The sequence below is a fragment of the Sander lucioperca genome, chromosome 18 (assembly GCF_008315115.2).
Source record: "Sander lucioperca isolate FBNREF2018 chromosome 18, SLUC_FBN_1.2, whole genome shotgun sequence".
In the NCBI taxonomy this organism is placed as follows: Eukaryota; Metazoa; Chordata; class Actinopteri; order Perciformes; family Percidae; genus Sander; species Sander lucioperca.
This window is the reverse complement of record NC_050190.1, coordinates 9,879,944-9,904,059: the sequence shown is the minus strand read 5'-3', so window position 1 is coordinate 9,904,059 and position 24,116 is coordinate 9,879,944. Positions and strand designations below refer to the sequence as shown.

Here is a 24,116-nt window from a genome sequence, read left to right as displayed (position 1 = left end):
TTTTACCATTTACTCATTATTCTGGGCGATTGTGTGATTGTCTGACTGGCCATGCTTCTGGCCCCATTTATCTTATATTTAGCGATGCCACTGCCTTCCCAGACCTTAGCAATTAACTTAATGTAAAGCAATGTAGTAGGAACGATGGGCAAAACTATAAAGATAGGACCCGAGTTGCAATAAACCAGAATTATTCCTCAAAATGCATCTCAACTACTGCGTAACTGAAAAGGAAGTCTCAAACAGGCTTAAAGCCAAAAGAGACCAAACAAGAGCGGAAGTGGTGTTAATTAGCAACATTATTTTACTATTTTTTCCCTTGGTATGATCTAGCACAGTGGTTGAGCCATGTTTTGTGTATTTCTTCTGATGCAAGACTCCAGAAATACACCAATCTCTTGTGCATGCTCCACTACCAGCAGCCAGAAAAACAGATCTGTGGATTAAGTCACTAGAGCAATGATGATGACTAGTCAACACAGTTTGCTGCCTGAAGACAAGAACTGCAACTGAGAAGCGATCCCCACACTGTTTATCTCTTCTTTAGTTTCTATCTACATATCAAAAGAGATTCAACCTTAAGTGGGTGGGAGGAAGAACTTGTTCGCCTTGAAACTAATAAAACATATAAAGCACTCTAGCTTCTTATAATTCAATTAAATTCAATTTTATTTATAGTATCAAATCATAAGAGTTATCTCAAGACACTTTACAGAGAGTAGGTCTAGACCACTCTATAATTTACAAAGACCCAGCAATTCCAGTAATTCCCCCAAGAGCAAGCATTAGTGCGACTGAAGTATCAGTTTTTATTTGAGGTTGTATCAAATCATCTACAAATTTCATTGATAACATTTGCATTGCTTAACTGTGTTTTTGATAAGGGTATACATCAGAACTTGATGTACAGTAACAGACAGAAGTATCAGACCTGACCATGTTTATTACAGGTAATCTCAAACAGTTTAAGGCCACACAGCAAATATGTTTGAATTCACTGTTGGGCTTTGCGACAATAATGCTGTTTTCCAACACAAAAAGCTCCTGGGGATAAATTAAAGGATAAAGAATTGTTTCCGCTGCTGTGCTGTGACTCATTTAGCTCCCTCCAGCTCCTTCATGTATCCTTGGCGCTTTAAACAGTCATAGCAAAATAAGTTTTATTTGTGTAGAGTAGAAGCATGTATGTGTATGTATATCAAGCTTCAGAGGAAACAGCAAGTGTTCAATTAATTTTGACAATTTGTAGGCATACAGTGCCTTGCGAAAGTATTTGGCCCCCTTGAACTTTTTGACCTTTTGCCACATTTCAGGCTTCAAACATAAAGACATAAAAATGTAATTTTTTGTGAAGAATCAACAAGTGGGACACAATCATGAAGTGGAACGGAATTTATTGGATATTTCAAACTTTAACAAATAAAAAACTGAAAAATTGGGCATGCAAAATTATTCAGCCCCCTTAAGTTAATACTTTGTAGCGCCACCTTTTGCTGCGATTACAGCTGTAAGGCGCTTGGGGTATGTCTCTATCAGTTTTGCATATCGAGAGACTGAAATTTTTGCCCATTCCTCCTTGCAAACCAGCTCGAGCTCAGTGAGGTTGGATGGAGAGCGTTTGTGAACAGCAGTTTTCAGTTCTTTCCACAGATTCTCGATTGGATTCAGGTCTGGACTTTGACTTGGCCATTCTAACACCTGGATATGTTTATTTGTGAACCATTCCATTGTAGATTTTGCTTTATGTTTTGGATCATTGTCTTGTTGGAAGACAAATCTCCGTCCCAGTCTCAGGTCTTTTGCAGACTCCATCAATTTTAACCATCTTCCCTGTCCCTGCTGAAGAAAAGCAGGCCCAAACCATGATGCTGCCACCACCATGTTTGACAGTGGGGATGGTGTGTTCAAGGTGATGAGCTGTGTTGCTTTTATGCCAAACATAACTTTTTGCATTGTTGCCAAAAAGTTCAATTTTGGTTTCATCTGACCAGAGCACCTTCTTCCACACGTTTGGTGTGTCTCCCAGGTGGCTTGTGGCAAACTTTAAACGACACTTTTTATGGATATCTTTAAGAAATGGCTTTCTTCTTGCCACTCTTCCATAAAGGCCAGATTTGTGCAGTATACGACTGATTGTTGTCCTATGGACAGAGTCTCCCACCTCAGCTGTAGATCTCTGCAGGTCATCCAGAGTGATCATGGGCCTCTTGGCTGCATCTCTGATCAGTCTTCTCCTTGTATGAGCTGAAAGTTTAGAGGGACGGCCAGGTTCGTAGATTTGCAATGGTCTGATACTCCTTCCATTTCAATATTATCGCTTGCACAGTGCTCCTTGGGATGTTTAAAGCTTGGGAAATCTTTTTGTATCCAAATCCGACTTTAAACTTCTCAACAACAGTATCTCGGACCTGCCTGGTGTGTTCCTTGTTCTTCATGATGCTCTCTGCGCTTTAAACGGACCTCTGAGACTATCACAGAGCAGGTGCATTTATACAGAGACTTGATTACACACAGGTGGATTCTATTTATCATCATTAGTCATTTAGGTCAACATTGGATCATTCAGAGATCCTCACTGAACTTCTGGAGAGTGTTTGCTGCACTGAAAGTAAAGGGGCTGAATAATTTTGCACGCCCAATTTTTCAGTTTTTTATTTGTTAAAAAAGTTTGAAATATCCAATAAATTTCGTTCCACTTCATGATTGTGTCCCACTTGTTGTTGATTCTTCACAAAAAATTACATTTATATATCTTTATGTTTGAAGCCTGAAATGTGGCAAAATGTCAAAAAGTTCAAGGGGGCCGAATACTTTCGCAAGGCACTGTATTTCCCACTATTCCTGATCAGATCAAATCACATCAGGGAGCCACAGCAGGAGTCACTGCAGGGGGGCTTTTCCACATCTCGTTGTGGTATGTGTGTGTGTGTGTGTGTGTGTGTGTGTGTGTGTGTATGTGTTTTGTGCACTTCAGGGCTGGCGTGTTCTCTGTTTGACTAATTTAGAAAGTGGAAGTTTCATATTGGCTTCAGCTGAGCTTTTAAACACATTCCCCATCACTTACAATGAAAGCGCAATAGGAAGGAATGTATGAACAGGAGGAATGATTACAGCAGGCAAAACTGATTGCAATGTTTGTGTGGGCACCTGACTATTGTTTAAAGACGGACTTCAAAAATGATGGACATATCCTTTAAGACTTTAGAAATGGTAGGAGTATTCATTTCTTTCAGTACCCAATGAGCGAGTCAATACCATTTTCACCACAGAGTGTGTTTAAGCTAAGTAACATAAAGCCATTTTTGCCTCAATGGAAAAGCTCAACGTGGCACTAGACTGAGCTAAACGAAAGAGAAGCTTTATGAGATGTACTGTACGTTAAATGGGGAGTAAATTGCAGCCCCATCTGTAACTCACTTCTGCCAAACCTACAGTGTGATACTGTACTGGCAGCCCACAGCTCCTCATAGTCCAATTTAAACCTGCTCTATTATGCTGCATAGTCCAATATTTCTTTGCATTGACTGGATCACCGTCTGTCACACAACACAATATAAGAAACTGGATCTGACTGGTCGATCCTGACAAAGGCTAGTCTTGGATTGCCCGATCTCCACAGCACTGTGTCAGTGCTGAAGTATGGTCTGGCTGCATGAGTTAACATTCTGGTATTGTGGAAAAAAATGCTCTGGGTTGTTTGTATTTCTTTAAAGAAAATCACAATCTTCTTGGGCGGTGCTCCTCCTCCACAGTGCTGCGGAGGAGGGTCTGGCAAGTCCACACAACATTCTGGGATGGGAGAAAAACGTGCTCTGGTTCATTGGCATTTCTTTAAACCAATCACAATCGTCTTGGGCGGTGTAAAGCGCTGAGCAGAGCCACGGTGCCGCTGCAAAGTAGACTCAGTAAGAAACTTGTTTTGGTGGAACATGTGTACGTTCAAAAGTTGTTTTAGTCATGCAACAGAAAACTCAGATTGGACAGATAGTCTAGCTAGCTGTCTGGATTTACCCTGCAGAGATCTGAGGAGCAGTAAACCATAGTCCTAATAAATCCACTGGAGTTAAAATTTACAACACAAAGAAAGCGGAAAGTAACAGACATCCGAAAATGGACATCCGAAAAGAGTGAAATCCGGTCGGAATTTCCCGTAGAACGAGAGCAATCCCAAAAGTGGAACGTCGTGGCTATAGACTACTCATTGAGTGAATATTATAAGAACTAGAATTAATATTAATCAATAGTGTGGTGTAGGCCTGTTATGAAAAATGCCCTGTGATAATTAATGATGCCAGATTTTGCACTATGTTACTACGCAGTGACTTGACTTGACAATGCTTTTTATAATCAAAATTAGGATAGTAAATATACAAAGCCCACGACTGAAAGGGAATAGAAAGAAAAAATAGATGATGTTGTGATTATAAAGTACAATACATTTTATTATTATTTTTAACTTATTTTTATTTTATATTTTTATTCATTCTATTTCATTTCAAGGTTTGGATATCTGTGGGCATTTATTTGCACAGAAAATAGATTCTGATATTGTTGAACATTACATTGTGTAAAGAATGTGTAAAGAATACTGTTGTTAACTTTTCTAATAAATCTACATTGTGAAGCAACACAAACTGTATTTGCACTGAATTGGAAATGATATTTTACAAAAATACACTGAATTACAAGGCTGTAGAGAACAGTGTGATATTGCAGACTTATATACTAAGATTTTAATTACATTGTTATTATATAGTCAGTCATAAAGTAAAGTGGGCCGGTCTAAGGCATGAAACTCCAGGGCTGAAAATGAGTCCCACTCCGGCCCTGGCGGTGATATCAAAAGGGGAGGAGAATGCCTGACACTCTCTTGTCTCTCACATGCTGGATGTCAGGCTTTATACCAGCACTGTACATCTGGTAAGCCAGAATAGACAAGGGCTAAACAACAGGTTTAATAGTCAACAACATTATTTTGGAAGCAATAATAATAAATTGACTGCATTTACTTCTGCATTTACATGTCAATGTCAATTTACTAGTCAAGGGAAGTAGCCTGGGGAAACAATAAAATGTCTTTCGTGGCTCTGGAAAGAGTTTTGAAAAGTCTGAAGCATTTAAAGCCAAACTAAACTAAATTTAAAGTTACAAACTAACAGGGTTGTTTCCTAAGGGACGGTCTAAGAAAAGTAGCTACAGTTGCATTATGGGAAGTCTAGGATCCATGACCCATACAACTCAAAGTCAGATTTTCTAATCTGCTTCTCGCAAGTCACCCAACTTTATAAATGTGAAATCTATTCTTCCCAACTTTCTGGCACTAAATTGGTTTCTGAAACAGGGAAATTGACTTTTATTTTAAGGTTAATGTATTGAGAAAAACAGGTTACCAGTAGTTTAAGCAGGTTTCTTCTAGGTTTTTCTATAGCTCCATATTAACGATTAATCAAAGGGGTCTTTCTAAAGCTCTTCCCAGCTTTCTGTCTCTTTAAGGTAACCTTTTTGATCTGACAAATTATGGGTTTCACTGTACATACAATGATTGTACTGTCAGCACGACGCCTTGGGCTAAAACACCAACTTTATCTTTTTTTCTGATAAAAATTAAACACAAATTAATAGACTTAATTTAGATTCATCAGGTAAAGTGACGTTCAAGTCACCTATAAATCCAAAGATGTTTCCTTCTCATCTAGAAAAACAAATCCAGTCCTCATAAAATTGAATTACTTTTTTAGCCCAGGGCACATTTGTGAGATCTCTAAAAATATATATTTTTTATTATTATTATTATTATTATTATTATGATTATTATTAATATTATTATTATTTATTTTTTTGTACAATTCCTGACTGGGTAGTAAATACTATGGTGGTTAAAAAAGGGTGAAATTAATAAACTTGACAAAGATTTTATATTTATGTTCTGTACCTGTATGTTTCAACAAAATGTGTTCTCTTTCTCTTTTTCTATCAGTGTTTTCTGACATACAGTAAGCGGACAATATTATGGCTCCAGAGCTAGACAGTGCCGCAGGCCAGCAGTTCATTGTGTTCTTCACCCCTTCATAACCTTTCAAACAAGCAACAATAGTCAGACACAAAGAGAGAGAAAGGAAAGAGACAGTGTACCAAAAAGATAATTCAAACAAGATATACAGTACATTGTGTGTTGTTAAGACCACAGCCTGAGTTACGAGAGAATAAATTTAGTCCTAACTGAACAACAAAGTTGTGACATACATTACCTCTGCTCACAGACTGTTGAGATACAACACTACATACACCGAGAACTGTTTTAAAGATCAATTGCTGCTGCTGATTTACTGGTTAATGTTTATGCTTGGTATATGTTGTATTTAATACCTTATATTTTTTATTCTTTATGCTTCATTTTACATAAAGTAAATGCTCATACCGTACATTCCATAACATTTGACATTCATGTCCCCCTCAGGATAAATTTGAATAACTTTGATGATCCCATCTACAGCACTATCATCAGGTCATTGACCAATGGTGGTTATGACCAAATACCTGTACAATTTCCCTGCATGGGATCAATAAAATGTGTCTTATTTGTAGCTTTATATAAAATGTATAGTATTTTAAATCTGCAGTAACACACTGACATATTATCGTTTTGTAAGCTAATAGGGCAAACTTGGTAGCAAACAGTTGCCTATTTACATATTCAGCAGACATGGAGTAAACATCACTTGAAGTTGTGTTTCCGGCCACTTAATAAATGCTAGTCCAACATTGACTATCTACCAATTCCTGAGGGAAATATCTGGCTCTTTAGCTGCTAAATGCTCCACTATGTTAACCACCTAGTTGGCATCTCTGTCTGTCGTTTGGTGCTGGTCCTTTTTTCTGAAAATTGCTGGTTGCTGCAGCTGAAAACAACGCTGGTGATGAGAGCGGTGAGACCAAAACAGTAAAGTTGCGGGGCAGAAAACCAAAACAATGAGCTGAAAGATGCTAAAAGCTCTATAGAGCTTTAGGAAACTGCAGTCTGGTGATAATTCCCATTTGTCACTACAAGTGACTCCTTTCTTTTCCTTTTCTTGTGATCGACATTTAATATAAAAATATTGATCGGTTAAAGGAGATGCAGTCTTTGTTGACATGCTGTTGTCCACAAACATTTTTACATTTGCAATTTTAGTGACTGCAAAACAGCAAATTCACATACATCTCACAATGCAATCAAACCCTTACAAAAACAATTTGCTATCCAAACATTCACTGAACAAAATAAGACTACAGTTTATAATCCTGCAACAGCATACAGAAGGTCAGCTCAGCACTGCGGAGCACAAAGAGGTACAAAGGGACATGATGGCCAAGAATCGCCTTTGAAGAAAGGACCCTGTGCTTTTTACCTTCGGGGCTTTTTCTTTTTATCATCACAGCCCAGATTGAACATCTGGAAATCAACCATGCATTGCACTGCAGGAGAAGACCAGGGGTTGGTGAGCTTTGTGTGCATGTTGGCTGAACGTACAGCAGCAAGCACAGCCCTCCAGGGTGCAATGAAGTAGTAATTGAGGTTTAATGGGTGCAATAGGTGCACAGTTTGTTCAACATGTAGCTCGTAAAAGTGATAAATGTGTTTGTTTGTTTGACAAAAAGCTTTGTTTTCTGGTGAAACGGCATGCTTTTTTTTGCAGCTTGACACATAACAGAAGCCAGAAAACAAATTATTGTTCATATAATAGGAACAGTCTCTGAACCATTACACTGAACAAGAGATATCAGGACTGAAGCTAATGCATTAATGAGCTGCAAGAACAAAGAAAGAATCATCATCAGGGCTAAAATGTCCCCATGTGGGGACATTGAGATCAAGTTAAAACCCATGTTGAAGAGCTCCATCCTCATCTATTTTATATGTGATATTAAAATGCCACACATCCAACTCTTCTGACATACAGTACATAGACTTTGTGTTTATAGGACACCTAAGTTCTACTGTATAGTATAGGCGCTCCAGAGGCTTATGTTGCTCGGCTGACCCTGTCCTGTTGGCTTTGACAGAGCCTTATAAATGCTGTGTGGCAGACAGGCGTATCTCCAATAGTCCAGGGAGTGATGGGGGTGGTGAGGTGGGAAGTCAAAGAGAAGAGTCTGAATCGAAGAATACAGATACTGAACATGTGCGCACTCAAAGACAAAGCCAACACCTTGGGTACCCTCCAAGGCAGATCCCTCATCAACCACTTCCAGATGCAACAGTACAGTCACAATCACAAATGAGTCCCGCATAAACCTCTGATCTCATCGTCTCGGAAATAATTAGACAGGAGAATGAGAGAGCGGGGAGGTGGTAAACTGCTTGGGGCTAACCTGAAGGGCGCCTTGGTATGGCATCTGCTTTTGGAAGATATGTGCCTAGCTTATGGAAAATACGAGAGAGATGAACAAACAACGCCTCTTTAGGCATATTCCTCAAAGTCTGAATGAAGCCCAGTGAGCTAGTGAATGTCTCCCAGCGGCTGGTGCAGGAGGCAGATAATGGGTAGATACAGCTGATGAAGGTAAGCTGCAACATTTGTAGAGACCTAATTAAAATTCACAGCGTAAGTCAAGTGAAACTAATACAAATTGTTTTCTTTCTTCTTTTTAATGTCAAAAGATAACTGCTAGATTAAATGTTACATCTCTTAAAGTTAAACTTTCTGTAAGCAAGGAAAAAAGAAATCTCATCATCCTAATTGTCAAATAATTCAGTGAGTTTCCATGAGTCCAAGGGTAGTGGAAGTTTCTTTGTGTACATACTGTCATAGCTGCTGAGTTTAGTTTTGGATAAACTATTAGGCAATACAGGGGTGATAGAATGATTATATAGGGTATTTCACACTGTTCCTTAAGGTCTCCTAATAGGGTATGCAACATTGGTTGGGCTGAAAATGGCCCGGGTGCTGTTCTATGGGCCCTAATGCAACCCTGTGAAAAACCCCTGGATGAAAAGAGAGGATTTCTCCCTTATATGGTCTGGTCCCCTCCCCTCTGTGCCACTCCGTGCACACCACGTCACACACATTACACAGAAATGTTATACATTGTTTGTCTGCTATTTCATTACTAAATTCACTTCTGAGACTTTTTATGCGAGAAATCAACTATTACTTACGGGTTACTGGACTACCAAATGCTGCTGCCCAGACGGAGCTCCGTCACGGCTGGCAGCCCGCGGCGCTCCATACCTAGCGCAAAGTCACCGTTTCTGGGTTTCTGGACTACCAAATGCCGCTGCCCTGACGGAGCTGCACAGCCGGCAGCTTGCTGCTCTCCCTCCCCTCTTCCTGCTAAATGGCCGGTGTGTGTAAGTGAGAGCGCGGTCAGCGAGCTTGTTACGCACGCAATCTCTCATGGAGCATTATAACTTCGAAAAACGACAGGTTCCACTTAATCTTATACTGGATATGTGTGTTGAGTTATTTAAACTCCAGATAGAGATCCAGCCAGCTCAGCGGGTCTGTGAAGGAGAACAGTCGGACCGGCAAGGCAGCATGCCAAGCACTGGCCGCTGTCACGTCAGACTGTGGAGCTTGTCAAGTCCGACACAGTCTTACCAAATTTGCAATTAGCCATCAATTTTCGTAAAACGGCCCGTATTTGAGATCTACATAGTTGATTTATCGCATTAATAAGTCTCAGAAGTGAATTTAGTAATGAAATAGCAGACGAACAATGTATAACATTTCGGAGATCTGCGCGACCTAGATTCAGAAGACTAGCTGATCTCAGATCAGCGGCCTATGTAAATTTTGGGGCGTGACAAAGGGAAAGACTAGAGCCAAATAAGGTACAGCCACCGAGTTGACGTCAACTTTTAGCTTTGTTGTGATTCGCCCGTTTTCAGCAGCAGTTTCAAATTGTGAGATTTGCATAGGAAAGGGGTGTCAATGAGACTCTGAGGTTCTATGTATGCCTATTTTACCCACCCAACTGTCGTAATTCAACTATGACAAGGTAAACTCAGTTTTGCATTCTATCACCCCTTTAACATTTCGGCCTATAATTTCAGTTTGACACTAACATTTGTATTACACTTTTATGGAAAGTTCAGCATTTCCACTGTCTGACTGGCACAAGTCTCGGCAAATTACCTCATAAAGAGAACATTAATAATCTAAAAATAACAGAATAATAGCAATTACAGTACCCACACGGAACTTTGAAGCGGAAAATTAGCACAAGATGGAAAATATGACTTATCTACATTAAGGCTACAATCAAAATTTTGCAAATGTCATAAAAACTGACTTTTATGAAGCTAATATTCTCTTTATGTACTCTTCTTCTTCTTCTTCTTTAAAAAAAAAGTGTAAAATATAACACTATGGATTTACTGTTCTCTTTCTCTCGATCTCTCTTAATCTATACAAGGTGATGAGTTTAATGAGAACAACTTTCTCTCTCATGATGCACATGTTCAGCCATAATTGCTTATCTGTGGTATCATCTTGCCCAGTGAATGAATATGAGAGTTAATTGAGGGCTGTGAAAACATTTGCCGCCTCATTATTCTCACGCCAATAAAATCCAAATGACAGCTGAATCGACTGAACAAAAAACAATGCAGATTTTACTTCATAACAAAACCCAACAGTGTACAGCAGCCTCACTTCTTCTGCTGCAGAGATTACAGTGACAACAAGCTTCAGTTTACTCAAACACGCTGCACAATGTGTATTGATATTCTCCTACTGCACTGTTGAATGCACAGCCATCTACCCAACCCTTTTGTGGAAGCTATGCAACACATGGACAGAACGACACAACAGCTACTCACAACAATCATTATCTTCATAAGTGTTGCAGAGCAACTACACGCACTTGTCTCCGAGCAGCTAATAAAACCAGGCATGCACTTCTCTTCTTTCTTGCCTTACCGTTTATGTGCTTTTCGCCTCATTTTCAGCAGATAAGATCACAATATTCATTAGCCTGTGCATCCCTTCAGAGCAGCATGCATTTAAAAAAAGCCTCCTCCAATTGTGACTGGAGACAGGCTGGTAGGCAGAGAGAGAGAGAGAGAGAGAGAGAGAGAGAGAGAGAGAGAGAGTGTGTGTCAGAGGGAGTTGAGCATTGAATGGAGCAGGAGGAGGTGTATGGAAAGAGGAGGGGTTATTGGACTGAAGGAGAGAAGCAAAGGGAGAGAGAAGAAAAGGGAGAGAGAGGTGTGGTGCTGGTGTCACTGCGGGAGGAGAGAAGGTAAAAGTGAAAGTGGCTAACCTCGTGTCATGCTGCATCTCTCCATCAGATTCCTGGTAGGAAGAGAACAAGAGAGGGTAAAATGATTATATTTATTTATCAAGCAGATTTATCTGGCGCTGCTGCTGCCACTGCATACTGTGAAGTACCTCTTATCTGGTGTTTAACGAGCTCTCAGAGCGGCTAATGTCTCAGCAAACAAATATATCCATTATTTTCTCACATACATATATCAATATTGAGAGCTTTAAGTGACAGAGGGAGGAGGGAGAGAAACAGAGCAAGAAATGAAAGTTTAAAAGTGCAAAAGAAAAATGCAGATATAAAAAGAAAGTGACTGAGGGTGAGAGGCAAACTTACTTATTTAAGAAAAGCACAAAAGATGAATGATAGAAAATGGAAAGTTCTAAGAGGAAAAGTAAGAAGGTCAACAAACCTGAATAATTGTAGCCTATGTATGAGAATCAATTTAAAATTAAAGCTGCAAGCAGCGATGGACGGGCCCTCGCAGCTGTGCGCGTGTCGGGGTTACTGGCGGACATCGCTCCTTGCGACCGTGCATTTGCGTGGCACTCAGACACTGCAAATCGTCACCAATGAGAAGGGAACTCCCTGCTGAGTTCAATGATACCTCACACAAGACTCTACGTCATACAGTTCATTAGCTGTGAAAGGGGGCGTGGCCTAAGCATAGGGGTCAGGGCAAACCTTTACCAATAAAAAAGGAAGTCTCTGCTGAGTTAATTGATACCTCACATAAGACTCTACCTTAAACGGGTCAACAGTTATGAAAGGGGGCGTGGCTTAAGCATAGGGGGCGGGCCAAACCATCACCAATGAATAAGGAACTATCTGCTGAGTTCAATGATACCTCACACAAGACTCTACCTTAAACGGTTGAAATGTTATGAAAAGGGGCGTGGTCTGAGTAAGTGGGCGTGGTCAAAGTATAGGGGGCGGCTCAGTATCACATATAGACCACACATATAAGTTTCATGTAAATCGGATGATGTTTGTCATATAAGGCTGATTTCCTGTTGCCAGCGGGGGGCGCTATGACCAAAAGTCAATATTGGCCTGTAGATGTCCTCAGGACTGGACTCTTGTTGATTGTGGGAAATTTCAAGCAGATATGACAATGTACACTGTAGTTACAGCCACTTTCTCGTTCATCGCTAAACACTCAAAATGGCCGCCACGCCACGTCCACACCGTTTGATGAAAAGTTTTTCTTTTAATAACTTTTCATCTTTAAGGTGTTGAGATGGTACAGACCAAATTTGAAGTCCATCGGATGAAATCTCTAGGATGAGTTTGTTAAAGTCTAGCACCTTGACTTTTAGGCCTACTTCCTGTTGCCACTAGGTGGCGCTATGACTTTGAGTCAATTTTATCAGTTAAATGTCCTCCGAGTTAGAGTCTTATGAATCCTGAAAAGTTTTGAGCCAATTGGACAATGTACACTCAAGTTACACCCACTTCCTGTTTTGATGGCGAAACGCACAAAATGGCCGCCCCACCATGGCCATGCCCTATGACGAAAAGTTTTTCTTTTAATAACTTTTCATCTTTAACATCTTTAGATGGCACAGACCAAATTTGAAGTTCATCGGATGAAATCTCTAGGAAGAGTTCGTTAAAGTACGACATGTGGAAATGGCCAAAATGGCACTAATTTCAAACTTTGAATTCAAAATGGCGGACTTCCTGTTGGGTTTAGGGTATGGCTCCAATGACGTTACTTGTACGTCTTGACATGCTACATATACCAAGTTTTGTGAGTCTACGTTAAAGGTACTGCAGGGGCTCAATTTTTTTAAGTTTGTAGGGGGCGCTAGCGAGCCATTTTTGTGCGCCTATTCCCGAAACCCTTAAAATATGTAAATTTTCACCAGACTTGATGCGCCCGCCAATTTTGGTGAGTTTTTGAATATGTTAAGCCCCTCAAAAAGGCAATTCATTTGCCGTAATAATAATTCCTTCAGTTTCAATAGGGCCTTCGCCGCTGTCGGCGCTCTGGCCCTAATAATAGATTTTGGGAAATACACTTCTTGGCTTGGAGTTAGAGTAAAAGATACCACTCTCGTGTTTTTACGTTAAATATGAAGCTACCAGCAGCAGCCTGTTAGCTTAGCGTAGCATAAACTTTGGAAACGGGGAAACAGCTAGCCTGGCTCTGTCCAAAGATAACAAAAATTCAGTCTACCGCCATCTTTAAACCTCACCAATTAATACATTATATTAGTTTCCCAAACCGACAAGTTGTGGCTGTTTCCCTGTTTCTACCTAAACGCCAAGCTAAGCTAATAGCTTCTGGCTTCAGATTTATCGTACAGCCATGGGAGTGGTATCAATCTTCTCATCTAACGTGAAAGAAAAGAAAACAAATAACGCGTACAAAGATGGAGGTGACACCCCAAACCACTCAGTAATTCTCCATCATGACTTCATACGTGGATCATGGTATAGATATGATTGTGAGAACAGCTTCTTGTTTGCACAAATTTTTTTAGTACACATGAATTATGCATGACATGGATTTCACAAGAGCATTTACCATTTACATTTTCACTGGTGCTTAATTCTTTGGTGCAGAACCAATTACTCAATGCATCCCCAGGACCAGAGTTGACACAGCAGAGCTATGTGCAGCCAAGGTCCAAAAAAACCCAACAATCTACTGTAACACTTTAGTGACACAAACCTCCGCAATGTATGCTCATGATCATAAACTTTATAGAGCACAGAAAGTCAGATACTGTTTGCGTGTTGTTAGTGCTTCAGCAGGTTAGTGTGTTTGTGCAGGTGCTTGTGTGTGCCAAGTTGCATGCAGTTTCCGTCAGCTTCAATATTTATTAGAGGATTCAGTGAGGTACAATGAATGTCGCAGGTAGACACAGCTTCAACATGAGAGTGCAGTGTGTGTATGTGAGCATGTGTATGCTGTGCTTCATGATGTTGTTCAATCTGTGTTGTGTGGGTGTTACAAACAGTGCGAGTGATACAGCAGGATGACTCATACAGCTACTGAATGAGACAACGCTCAGTAATCCTCTCTGTCCATCCCTCCATCCCAGCATCCCTCTGTGTGGGGAGGGCAAGCCTAGAGAGAGAGGGAGGAGGAGGAGTGGTTTGGCATTCCTGGATGTAGAGTCCTTTTTTCCCTCCTTGTCCATTTAAGTCACTAACTGTGTGAAAAGCTGCCATACAGCAGTTTTCTCTCTTGATACCAAATGTATTCCTTTCAATGTGTACACCCACTCATCGGCTGAACAGTTGCTAGGGAGCTGCCATCCAGTGAATGAATTCTAATCAGGATTGACATTGGTCAAGGTCCGCATTTAACAGAATAAGAGTGCAACCAGTGCAGCAGGGTGTGAGAGGCCATAGTACTGAGTGGCTTTTCTAAGCCCAAGGCTCAAAAGCACCAAAAAAAATGGAGTGTTTAAATTATTAATATATTAGCTACCTTCACACAGGCAGCGAAGCAAGATAGTGAAATTTGTTTGAAACCCAAGGCATCTTTCTCTCTTTTACTCTGGGCTCTGAGTAAATAAGCAGTAAATAAGGGCGGATGTATTTTTAATACCACATGCCAAAGGGACCAATACGTTCTCTTTGCTATCTCTTGGATGTTTGGAGGGCAGAGAGATGCTAATGCATTTAAATCAGAATTAATATAGGACTTTACCATAGCACTCCTTTGAGAACATCATGGCTATGAAAGTGCACATCCAGTGAGAAAAGATGAATTCGAACCGCAGGTTATGCTTTCATTTCCAGTCTGTGTTTGAAAAGAACGAGTGAGGATATGTTCCATTCACATGCACTATATTCCTGTGCATGTACAGCACAAAATAATTCACATTCCCCATTCATGTTACATTAATGAATAATCATGTTGATAGATTTTATTTTGTATGGCGAGTGGGTAATGTGTCAGACACAATTAAGCAAAACACCAAACATAAATGATTCACATCTAATAAGTCTCGATGAGTAATATTTTGCTAACAAGGAGGAATGTGATGCAATACACAATATATCAAAGCCTTAAATAAAGATTGAGTGAAATCATCAGAGGCTTGTTTAATCTTATTCATTTGGCACCTTGTTTCCAGTAATGATGAGAAAACACGACACACAGAGTCTTATGTTCCTCTGTTTTATATATACAGTATATATATATATATATATATATATATATATATATATATATATATATATATATATTTAAATCATTACAGCAATTATGCGTACAATAACACATAAAGTAACTGTGGGTGATGTAATAGCTGCATATGATGTAATAAAACCCATATATCTGCAGTCAATATATGTGTTGAAGTTTTAAAGCATAAAAATTATCAAATGTTGATTTAGACCAGCTTCTAATCTTGATAAGAACTAAATTAATTTACACTAAGTTAATTGTAGTAATCTCTTATGACTTTTCACAGTAAAAGCTTGTCACTACTTCTGTCTTTGATGGCATCTGTGTTTACTGAGAGTATATGCTCACTATTTTCCACTAACTACACCTCTAGAAATAATAATAAATTAATATTTAATATATATAATTTAATACATTCTTGGTTAACGTAACAAGGCTGGTGCTGGTTCACAGGGTCGAAGACGCATGTTTCTGACTTTATGTTCTTGGCCACAAACTCCCTCTATCAGGCTAAAAGCAGCGGCTGGCAGCTTAATGTGTATCAATAAGAGATAGTAGCAGATGGTAGTTTACACCCTTCCATTGCCAACAAAGGTGTTAAGAGAAAGACATTAGGAAGCAAAAACAGCTAGGTTAGTCCAACACTATCAAATATTCACAGAAACTATTTTCTACTAAAGATGTAGAAATTATTGGCAGGGTGTTCTGCAACAGTTTCCCTAGAAATTCCATTTATATTGGATGATTCCACACCTCATGATATACATCCAATGCCAGTGTCCGGTGCCAATGCAGGGCGTAGTATGTTTTTTTATGTAGCAATAAAGGATGCAGAAAATAAAAGTGTGGAGGTCAGGCTGGTGGATAGGAATGTAGTGCTATTGTCATGCAGGAGACCGGAGTTATCCAATATCAACATTCTTGTCTGGTGATAGTGGTGTTCTGTGGACGACACAGTGCAACCAGGAAAGAAATGTTGTCAAACCTTTTAATTGTAATGTACTATTGCTTTGAGCCCCTTAAATTAATTCATATTCATCTCCTACTGTATTAAAAAAATAGAAAGTATGTATTTTGTGAAATAGGTGAATCAACTCTTTAAATGTAGTGGTACTCACAGTGATATTAACAGGTCTGGAGAGTGAGGTAGATCTGTAGGACATTCTGGGAAAGCCCTCTGGCCAGCTGAAGACAGGGCAGGTGTTACTCCATTTACTGGAAGTTGATTGAGGAGGAGGAGGAGGAGGGGGCTCATAACTGTTCTCCCTCCCTCTTTCCATCCTTCTGTCTTTCTCCCAGCAAGGCCTCTCTCTTACGTTATCCTTTTCCTTCCTTTTCTCGATTCCTCTGTCTCTCTCCCAGAGGTTCTCTTTTTTCTTCTCCCTCTCCTTGCCTCTTTCCATCCCTGATCTCCCATTTATCTCCCATGAAAACCTGTTTTCCCTCTCCTTTTCTCTCTTCATAACCTTCTCCGGCATGTTCTCATTTATCTCTTTCCCCAGGGTGTCATTAGCTACCAGTTCATCAAGTCGCCTCACACTGTCAATGTCTGTCTCCAGATAAAGTCTCCCAGTGGGGGGTTGCGCTTGGATCTTTGTGCATAACTCCAGGTTTTGCTCTCGGTATGGGTGACTTTCCCCTTTCACTTTCCTCAACACATCCCCAGGCTCCAAGATCTTACAGCTGGGTAATGTCTTGCTCCACTGGTGGATGGGGCTGGTAATGCCCTTTGAATCATACTCCTTGATGGTCTGGAGGTTTGAGCTGGCTTGGGTGTACCACAAGTTTGTAGCTGATGTAGACGGTGGTGGCAGGCTTGCTGGTGTTGAATGCAGTGTGGTTGTTAGTAATCGTTGAAAGGGTGTTGATGATGGCGGTGGTGGAGGAGATGGGTAGCAATGTCGAAGGGTAGACTGTTGTTGAGGAGGACTGCCCTTAGATTTAAACACCCTGCAGGTCACGTCATTCAGAAACTGCGAGAACTTTCGCCTGTTGTTGGTCATCTCATCTTGCTGATGGGATGAGACTGTAGCAGAATTCTTGCTAAGGCAAGATGAGGACACACTTTGGGTTCCCACGTCTTTCCTTAGCACTGTGGAAGAACTTTCAGGTGCACAATCTCCTTTACTTTCAGTTTTAGTAGCAGGATGTGAGAAGATAAGATTTTGGTAAATGATTTCAGGCTCATCCATGGCAGTAGCAGATGCATGGTCTGTATGGAAAGGTTTTTCACCTGATGCCTCATTGCTATCTTGCTTAACAGGAGTCCGTAGCAGGCAGGTGGCCCCTGAGCTCCAGCTATTAGTGTCCCAACTGCCATCATCATCACTGGAGCTTCCATTGCCGCTCTGTAGGCTGGGGCTGGTACTCCTCTCACTGGGGCTAGGGCTGGGGCTTGAGTTGTCCAGGCTTCTAAGCGACCTCCTCTTCAACCGAGAGATTGATCCCCTCAGGCTGGATAAAGAGCCCCAGAAGCTGGGCAGAGATCCTTGTAGACGTGGCAATGATCCTTGGAGGCAAGGAACAGACCCCTGGAGGTCAGAAAGGGAACCTTTGGGGTTTGGACTGGTAGAGCTGTGTAGACTGGAAAGAGAACCTTTGAGTAGTAAAGGAGAGGATTGGCGGCGTAGCGGTGGGTTTTCTTCTTGGTCACTGTATGGTCCAGAGAAGACAGGGCAAGATGCGGTGGAAGAGCAGGAGCCACGATCCTGCCGAGTTGCAGCTGTTCTGGCTCTTGGTTGGCGCCGCAGAGTAGCCATATTAATCGCTTTCTTTCCCTTACTTCGCACAGTCTTTGGTGATCCTTTTTGTACCGACTCGAGCCTGAGACCATCTTCTGAAATGGACACGCACAAGTGAACCATGTCAGGCTTTGTACAACAGATTTCCAATGGTTTTCTGTCCTCTGGCTTTACCCAATTTCAATTCTCTGTCCTAGTTGTCCAGGCCACCAGCAGGGCACCCAAGCTGTTGCAGTGTGACACACTTTTACTGCTTCAGCTCAGTACACAATGAGATCCCAAAGAGGTTAGAGTCTAATAGTCATTTGGATGTAAACCAACCTACTTTCATTACCATTCATAAACTGACACCGTCAATTCAATTTTTCCTTTTTAAAATAGCATTATAGATTAACAGCTGCATCAACAGTGCTTTGTCTGTGGGCATCATCTGTAATGAATTTGCGTATCGACAAGTATGGTGTTGGAAAGCAGCTGGATATCCAGGTCAGCGATATTGACCACAGCTACCACGTGAAATCTGCTTTGTGGGCAGCAGGCAAGCAAAGTGGCCACAGATTGATCGGTCCCACATGCTACTTTTAGTGGTTTGTTGTTGTGTTTAATATGCTGCGGTGCAGAGATAAACTTACAAGAGTACATTCAAATGAACGTAAAGTAGATACTTTAACTCGTCCCGCAAGACGTACTTGATATCATTAATTTATAATTTGTCACTCCTACAATCTATTTAATCTCTAGACAGAACATCTCTATGGAGGTGGTGAGGTGCAGAAGTAGCATCTGTTGCTCGGATGAAAAGGAGTCTCCCAGCAGATGTTGTCCAGACACCTGGCGGAAACATCAGCTCTAAAGCTGAAAGGATAATACAGATTGGTAGCACCTCACAATACTACCATGTTTTCCATTGAAGATATCTCTACCTGAAGTCTTGCACAATATGGAGTTTGAGAAACTCTTATAACAACCAAACTAAAATGTATATTTATCTTCAGAGGTGTCAAAAGTATTCACATTCATTACTCAGGTAGAAGTATAGATACTAGGGTTTAAAAAGACTTCTGTAGGAGTTGAAGTATCAACTCAAGCTTTTTACTCAAGTAAAAGTGTAAAAGTACTGGTTTCAAAACTACTTAAAGTATAAAAGTAAAATGAATGTAAGGGAAAAAAATTATATCAATATGCTTTTTCAAATTAGACGGCGAGTTTTGGAAACAATTAGCTCGTGGTACTTGGGTGCGCAGAGCTTGCAGCGCATTCAAAAGGAGTTTTTTTTGCATCCAACCATTTTTCTTCCAGGTACGGCCAGGGATGTAGAAGGGTTGGCTGGTCTTCCTGGCTACCAACCTCCTCGCTGGTGCTTGGTTGGGACATTTCGCTCGAGTTCTCTTGAGTCTCTGCCACGGACATCTTCGTACTAGGTTACATACGTCTGTTATTTCCTTGCTGAAGTGTGACGTGATTTGTGGCATGTGCAGTACAGTACAGAAAGTACAGATAATTGCGTGAAAATGTAAGTAGTAGAAGTAAAAAGTCTGCTGTAAAATAATTACTCCAGTAAAGTATAGATAGCCAAAATTTCTACTTAAGTAAGGTAACGAAATATTTGTACTTCGTTACTTGACACCTGTTTATCTTGTAAAAACAGCACAACATAATTTGATATATCTTGTGCTGAGTCTAAAAGCTCGACCAAAAGCATCTTTAGGAGGATTTACATGACAATTTAGGTACAGGATACTGTACTGGATATACGAAAGAAAAGGACAGGAAAAAACCAAAGTCAGTATGTGAACAGAATAGACAGATCCAATCAATCTGTGGCTTTTCTGCCCCTTGACATCCCCAATGTAACCACATTTATGTTTTGGCAGTGGGACATCAATAGCAGCATCCTAAGCAGTGTTCCAGTCTTGCGTAACCACAGAGCAGCTAATTGCATTGTTAGCGCAAAGGTAAAACCTTTCCTCTATAATAGACTCTTAATGGAAAGATCAGCATTAAAATCTAGCCAATTAAATACATGCTAAAGGTTGAAAAAAGGAACAATAGTCTGAATCTGAATTTCATTCTTCAACGCTAGTGCAGATTACAGTATTCATACTTCAAAAGTTTACCTTACCATATAATTCTCTGATTATTTATTTATTTATTATTTATGCTTGGCATCATGGCTGTACAAAAAGAAAAACATCAGTAAGAACATTGGTTTATTCTTTGTTCTGCTTTCCATGCCACTTTCATGTGTCCGCAGGTATAATTTCCCACAAACTGTGCAGGACTGATTCCTACACAAAGGAGGGTACTCAACCAAAACAGGAAGAGGACAGCCTACTGCAGTGAACAGTGTGAAGCTACTCTATATAGCAGATGGCGGAACCATTGAAAAAAAACACCTCTCCAACAGCTGTACCCTCTTTAATATGAGACAGAACTCTAGGAAGACCAAAGTAATAAACCTTGGAGGCTAAAAACTGGAAAGATGAGATCTGAAGCACACGGTCAAAGTAAGAGCTTTTAATAAGTTGCAGCAACAACGTTTTGATATGAGCAAAGCATGTCATCAGAGTCTCTGATGAAGACATGCTTTATGTTTTGTATGTCTTCCAAAATGTATGGCAGTATAGCCAGATATGTCAATCAAAATTTCTAATCCTTTTCCCACAGAAAACGTTTAATGCAAGTAACTAAATTAAATTCTGCAATGCCTTCACTGGTGTTGAAGAATGAAAATCAGACGAGTAAAATATTCCTTCTTTTTTTTTTACCTTAAGCATGTAATTAATTGGTTAGATTTTAATGCTGATCTTTCCATTGAGAGTCTATTAATAGAGGCAAGGTTTCACCTTTGCACCAACCATGTAATTAGCTGCTCTGTGGTTACGCAAGACTGGAGCACTGCTTAGGATGCTATTGATATAACCAAAAGACACAGATTGGGGGGGGGGGGTTCTTTCTGTTCTGTTTATCATTCTTACTTTATGTCTCTGATGAAGACATAGACTTGTGTTGAAACGTTAGTTGCCGCACCTCATTAAAAGCTCTTACTATGTGCACTATGTGTGCTCCAGATTTCATCTTTCCACATCCTGCCTCAAATACTTCTTCACCATTAACCCTTGGAGAATAAGTTGTATGAATAAATACTTTTTTTCCCTATTGGACAACTGAGTGCAAAATGAAGTTGCTAAATAGATACGATAAGTCCAAATCTGTTACTGTGACCGTGATGCTGTTAAACATTACCTCTGAGAGGCTCTATTTCTCCAAGTAATCACATTTAAAATTATACCAAAAGCAGCTTTAATTACAATTTTCTTATATGCCAAGAGGTAATCATCCATCACCAATATGCAGAGGCGCTCCTCTGTGATCCATCTTGTGTCTACTAATCTTCACACCTTACAGAAACTAAAACTTCTGCACCAGATTGTAGCTGAGGCAACGTTATTTTTGCCTCATGATTATGAACAAAAATTAACAGTTAATTCTGTTGTTAAAAATGGCACACTGTTATGTACATGTGCTTGGTCATAAAGTGTTTTTCTGTCCTCAGGAATCAATCTGTGCAGTTTATTTTTTCAGTTCAAATCAAGAGACAGTGGTTTTTATGTATACCTGTGCCTAGTTAGCTTTCTACATTACGACCCACTGTGAGCATTCCCTTTGCAAACACACTTAAGTCTGAGCACATTTATACTTGCAAGTCTGTCTGCTCAACTCAGCATGGGAAGATTTCCCCCAATTGCTGCTGAAGAAAAACAGCCAACTGCAGCAACACTCTCATTCAAATTTAATGTAAATTTTAGCCAATTCCATTCAGTACTCACATGCTGTTTTTTTCTTATTATTAATGAATACTCAAACAAATGGCAGATCCCCCAGTTTACCCCAGTGTCAACATTGATGTTGTCATGGAAACAGTGATTGTGATCTGGATCCATCTTTTTTTTCATCCAGCCGGATCTCTCCAGCTATGTGCTGGAGAGATCCGTAAAGCGCTCCCTCTAAATGCCAAGGCAATAAAACAGACACTTATAGGAAATGTCAGCAGCACTGTCTGACCAAGGATAGGGAGTCTGACAGCCATGACAAGCAATATTTTTCATTTCCATGTCGAGGGGAGCCCTGTGGTGGTGCATCTTTTTCATTTGAGGCAGAAAAAGACAGTAAGTTTTGGATAAAGCTTTGGATACTGGGTTACAGGTCAGACTAACATGAAACACACCGACTATTGCACACACCTATATGTACATGCTCACTGACATGCATGTATGCTCACACTCACATACTCTATGCACATGTGCTGAGTACTCCTTCATTTGTCAGTGCAATTACACGTCCATTGTTTACCTATGCAACAGCGCACTCCAGTGGTCACACACAGTAAAATAACAGTTATTAGATCCATTTTTCTCAGCTGCTGTATTTTATAGTGAAGTATCATTCACATGCGTTCCACCGCTTGTTGACACAGTGATATGGGTGCAAAATATTGTTTGATGACACAGTCATGCCTCAGCTTGATAGAGTTGCAGAATATATCTGGGTGTTGATGTGAAATTAATTTATATAAATATTGTTTAGAAAACGTTACTGCTGTTTTTAAAAAGTCACAGTCCACATTGTTTTGGAGTCTTTTGAAGGTCACTCAGTGAGATGCTTTTAAATGTTTTCAATCTGAATTTTCTGACCAGGGCCTTATTTTTTTTATCCTATTGTAAATGCACGTTGGGGTAACAGCATTACTGCCAATAATATCAGGATTAACCATTAGTAGTAATAGGTTTGACTTCCAATTTATAAGAAAAGATTTTGACAGAAAAAACCAGGAGCAGATTTCAAACCATACTTCAGTTTAAATGTTACCACCTGTTGTGTTGGTGTTTTTAGTAGTCTACTAAGTGTATTGAGTGATTGGTTATGGATGCCCAGATGCTCCAGAGGATAAATTATAATCTGTGCCTGTGGCTTGAAACAAATGCATGATGTGATATTTGCTTTTTTCTTTATCATTTTTGGATGTGCTGGTTCTATTATTAATTGATCCCTTGTATAGTTGCTTAAACACACATGCTGCGCTGAGATGGTTTACCCATTTCAAGCAATGGCCATGTTAAAACATGGGGAATTCTGAGGTGCAACTACTGGCTATTCACCTGCAGGTGTGTGTGTATGTGTATGATTTAACTGCAGAAAGTGACACAGTACAGGCTTAAAATGTGCAAAGTTCTACACTTATTCTTCTGGCGTGAAGGTGTATGTGTGTATACAAGTGTTCATTTGTTAAAAGGTACTGTAGGAGGGTAAACCTGCTACTACAAAAAATGTATCTTTCTAGTAATAAAGTGCAACCTGCAGAAGATGGAAATATAAATGTGAAAAACAGAAAAATTTACTGTCATTAGTGTTTAGTGCTGTCTTGTACAGCTGGTAATAGTTAATTTATATGTCTGAACAGGATTCATGAATATCAATAAGGAAATCATTCACATGACAGAAATATAAAATACCTTACATAAGTATGGCAGAGATGGAAATGATAACGCAGTGACTGAATTAGAGAAGAAGACAGATTGTTTCTTCTTTGCACAGCAACAGTGTTCAGGCTGAATGCATATGGGAGAGAGGATGTTTTCATTAGTCTGCACAAGCTATCAAGTGCACTAGGGCCTCATTTTATTAAAACAAATATTGTCTGGTACAAATTATGTGCATAAGAAAATAATTCAAGGCAAGGTTTGGTTTATTAAAAAATATCAGAAATTTTTTTCTTTACACAACATCAGCCAACAGGAATTTAAGGAGATGCTCTATATCTGTATGGATTACAATTCTAAATATCCAACCATACCTAAGAGAAAGTGAATCTTGGGAATGCAATGCAGAGCAATTTTAGTACATATATTTCAGTATTCAAATTCAAAACAGGTGTCCAATGTTAAGACTCTCTAGTGTTTAAAGATCACGAGTTT

At 39.9% G+C, this 24,116-nt stretch overlaps 1 protein-coding gene across 2 annotated transcripts in view; it reads right to left on the bottom strand.

Moving 5' to 3' along the window:
• The window catches only part of LOC116037782, a 68,772-nt gene extending 50,292 nt beyond the window's left edge, over positions 1 to 18,480 (bottom strand). For both annotated transcript variants that reach the window (XR_004101948.2, XM_031281813.2), the window contains exons 1-2: positions 16,519 to 18,480; positions 11,248 to 11,279 (exon numbers count right to left, since the gene is read on the bottom strand). Coding sequence is in view for 1 of the 2 variants with exons in the window: in XM_031281813.2 (XP_031137673.1) it covers positions 11,248 to 11,279; positions 16,519 to 18,264 (1,778 nt within the window). In the remaining variant the exon portion in view is untranslated. The remainder of the gene's footprint in view (positions 1 to 11,247; positions 11,280 to 16,518) is intronic.
• Between the last annotated feature and the right edge of the window lie 5,636 nt (positions 18,481 to 24,116).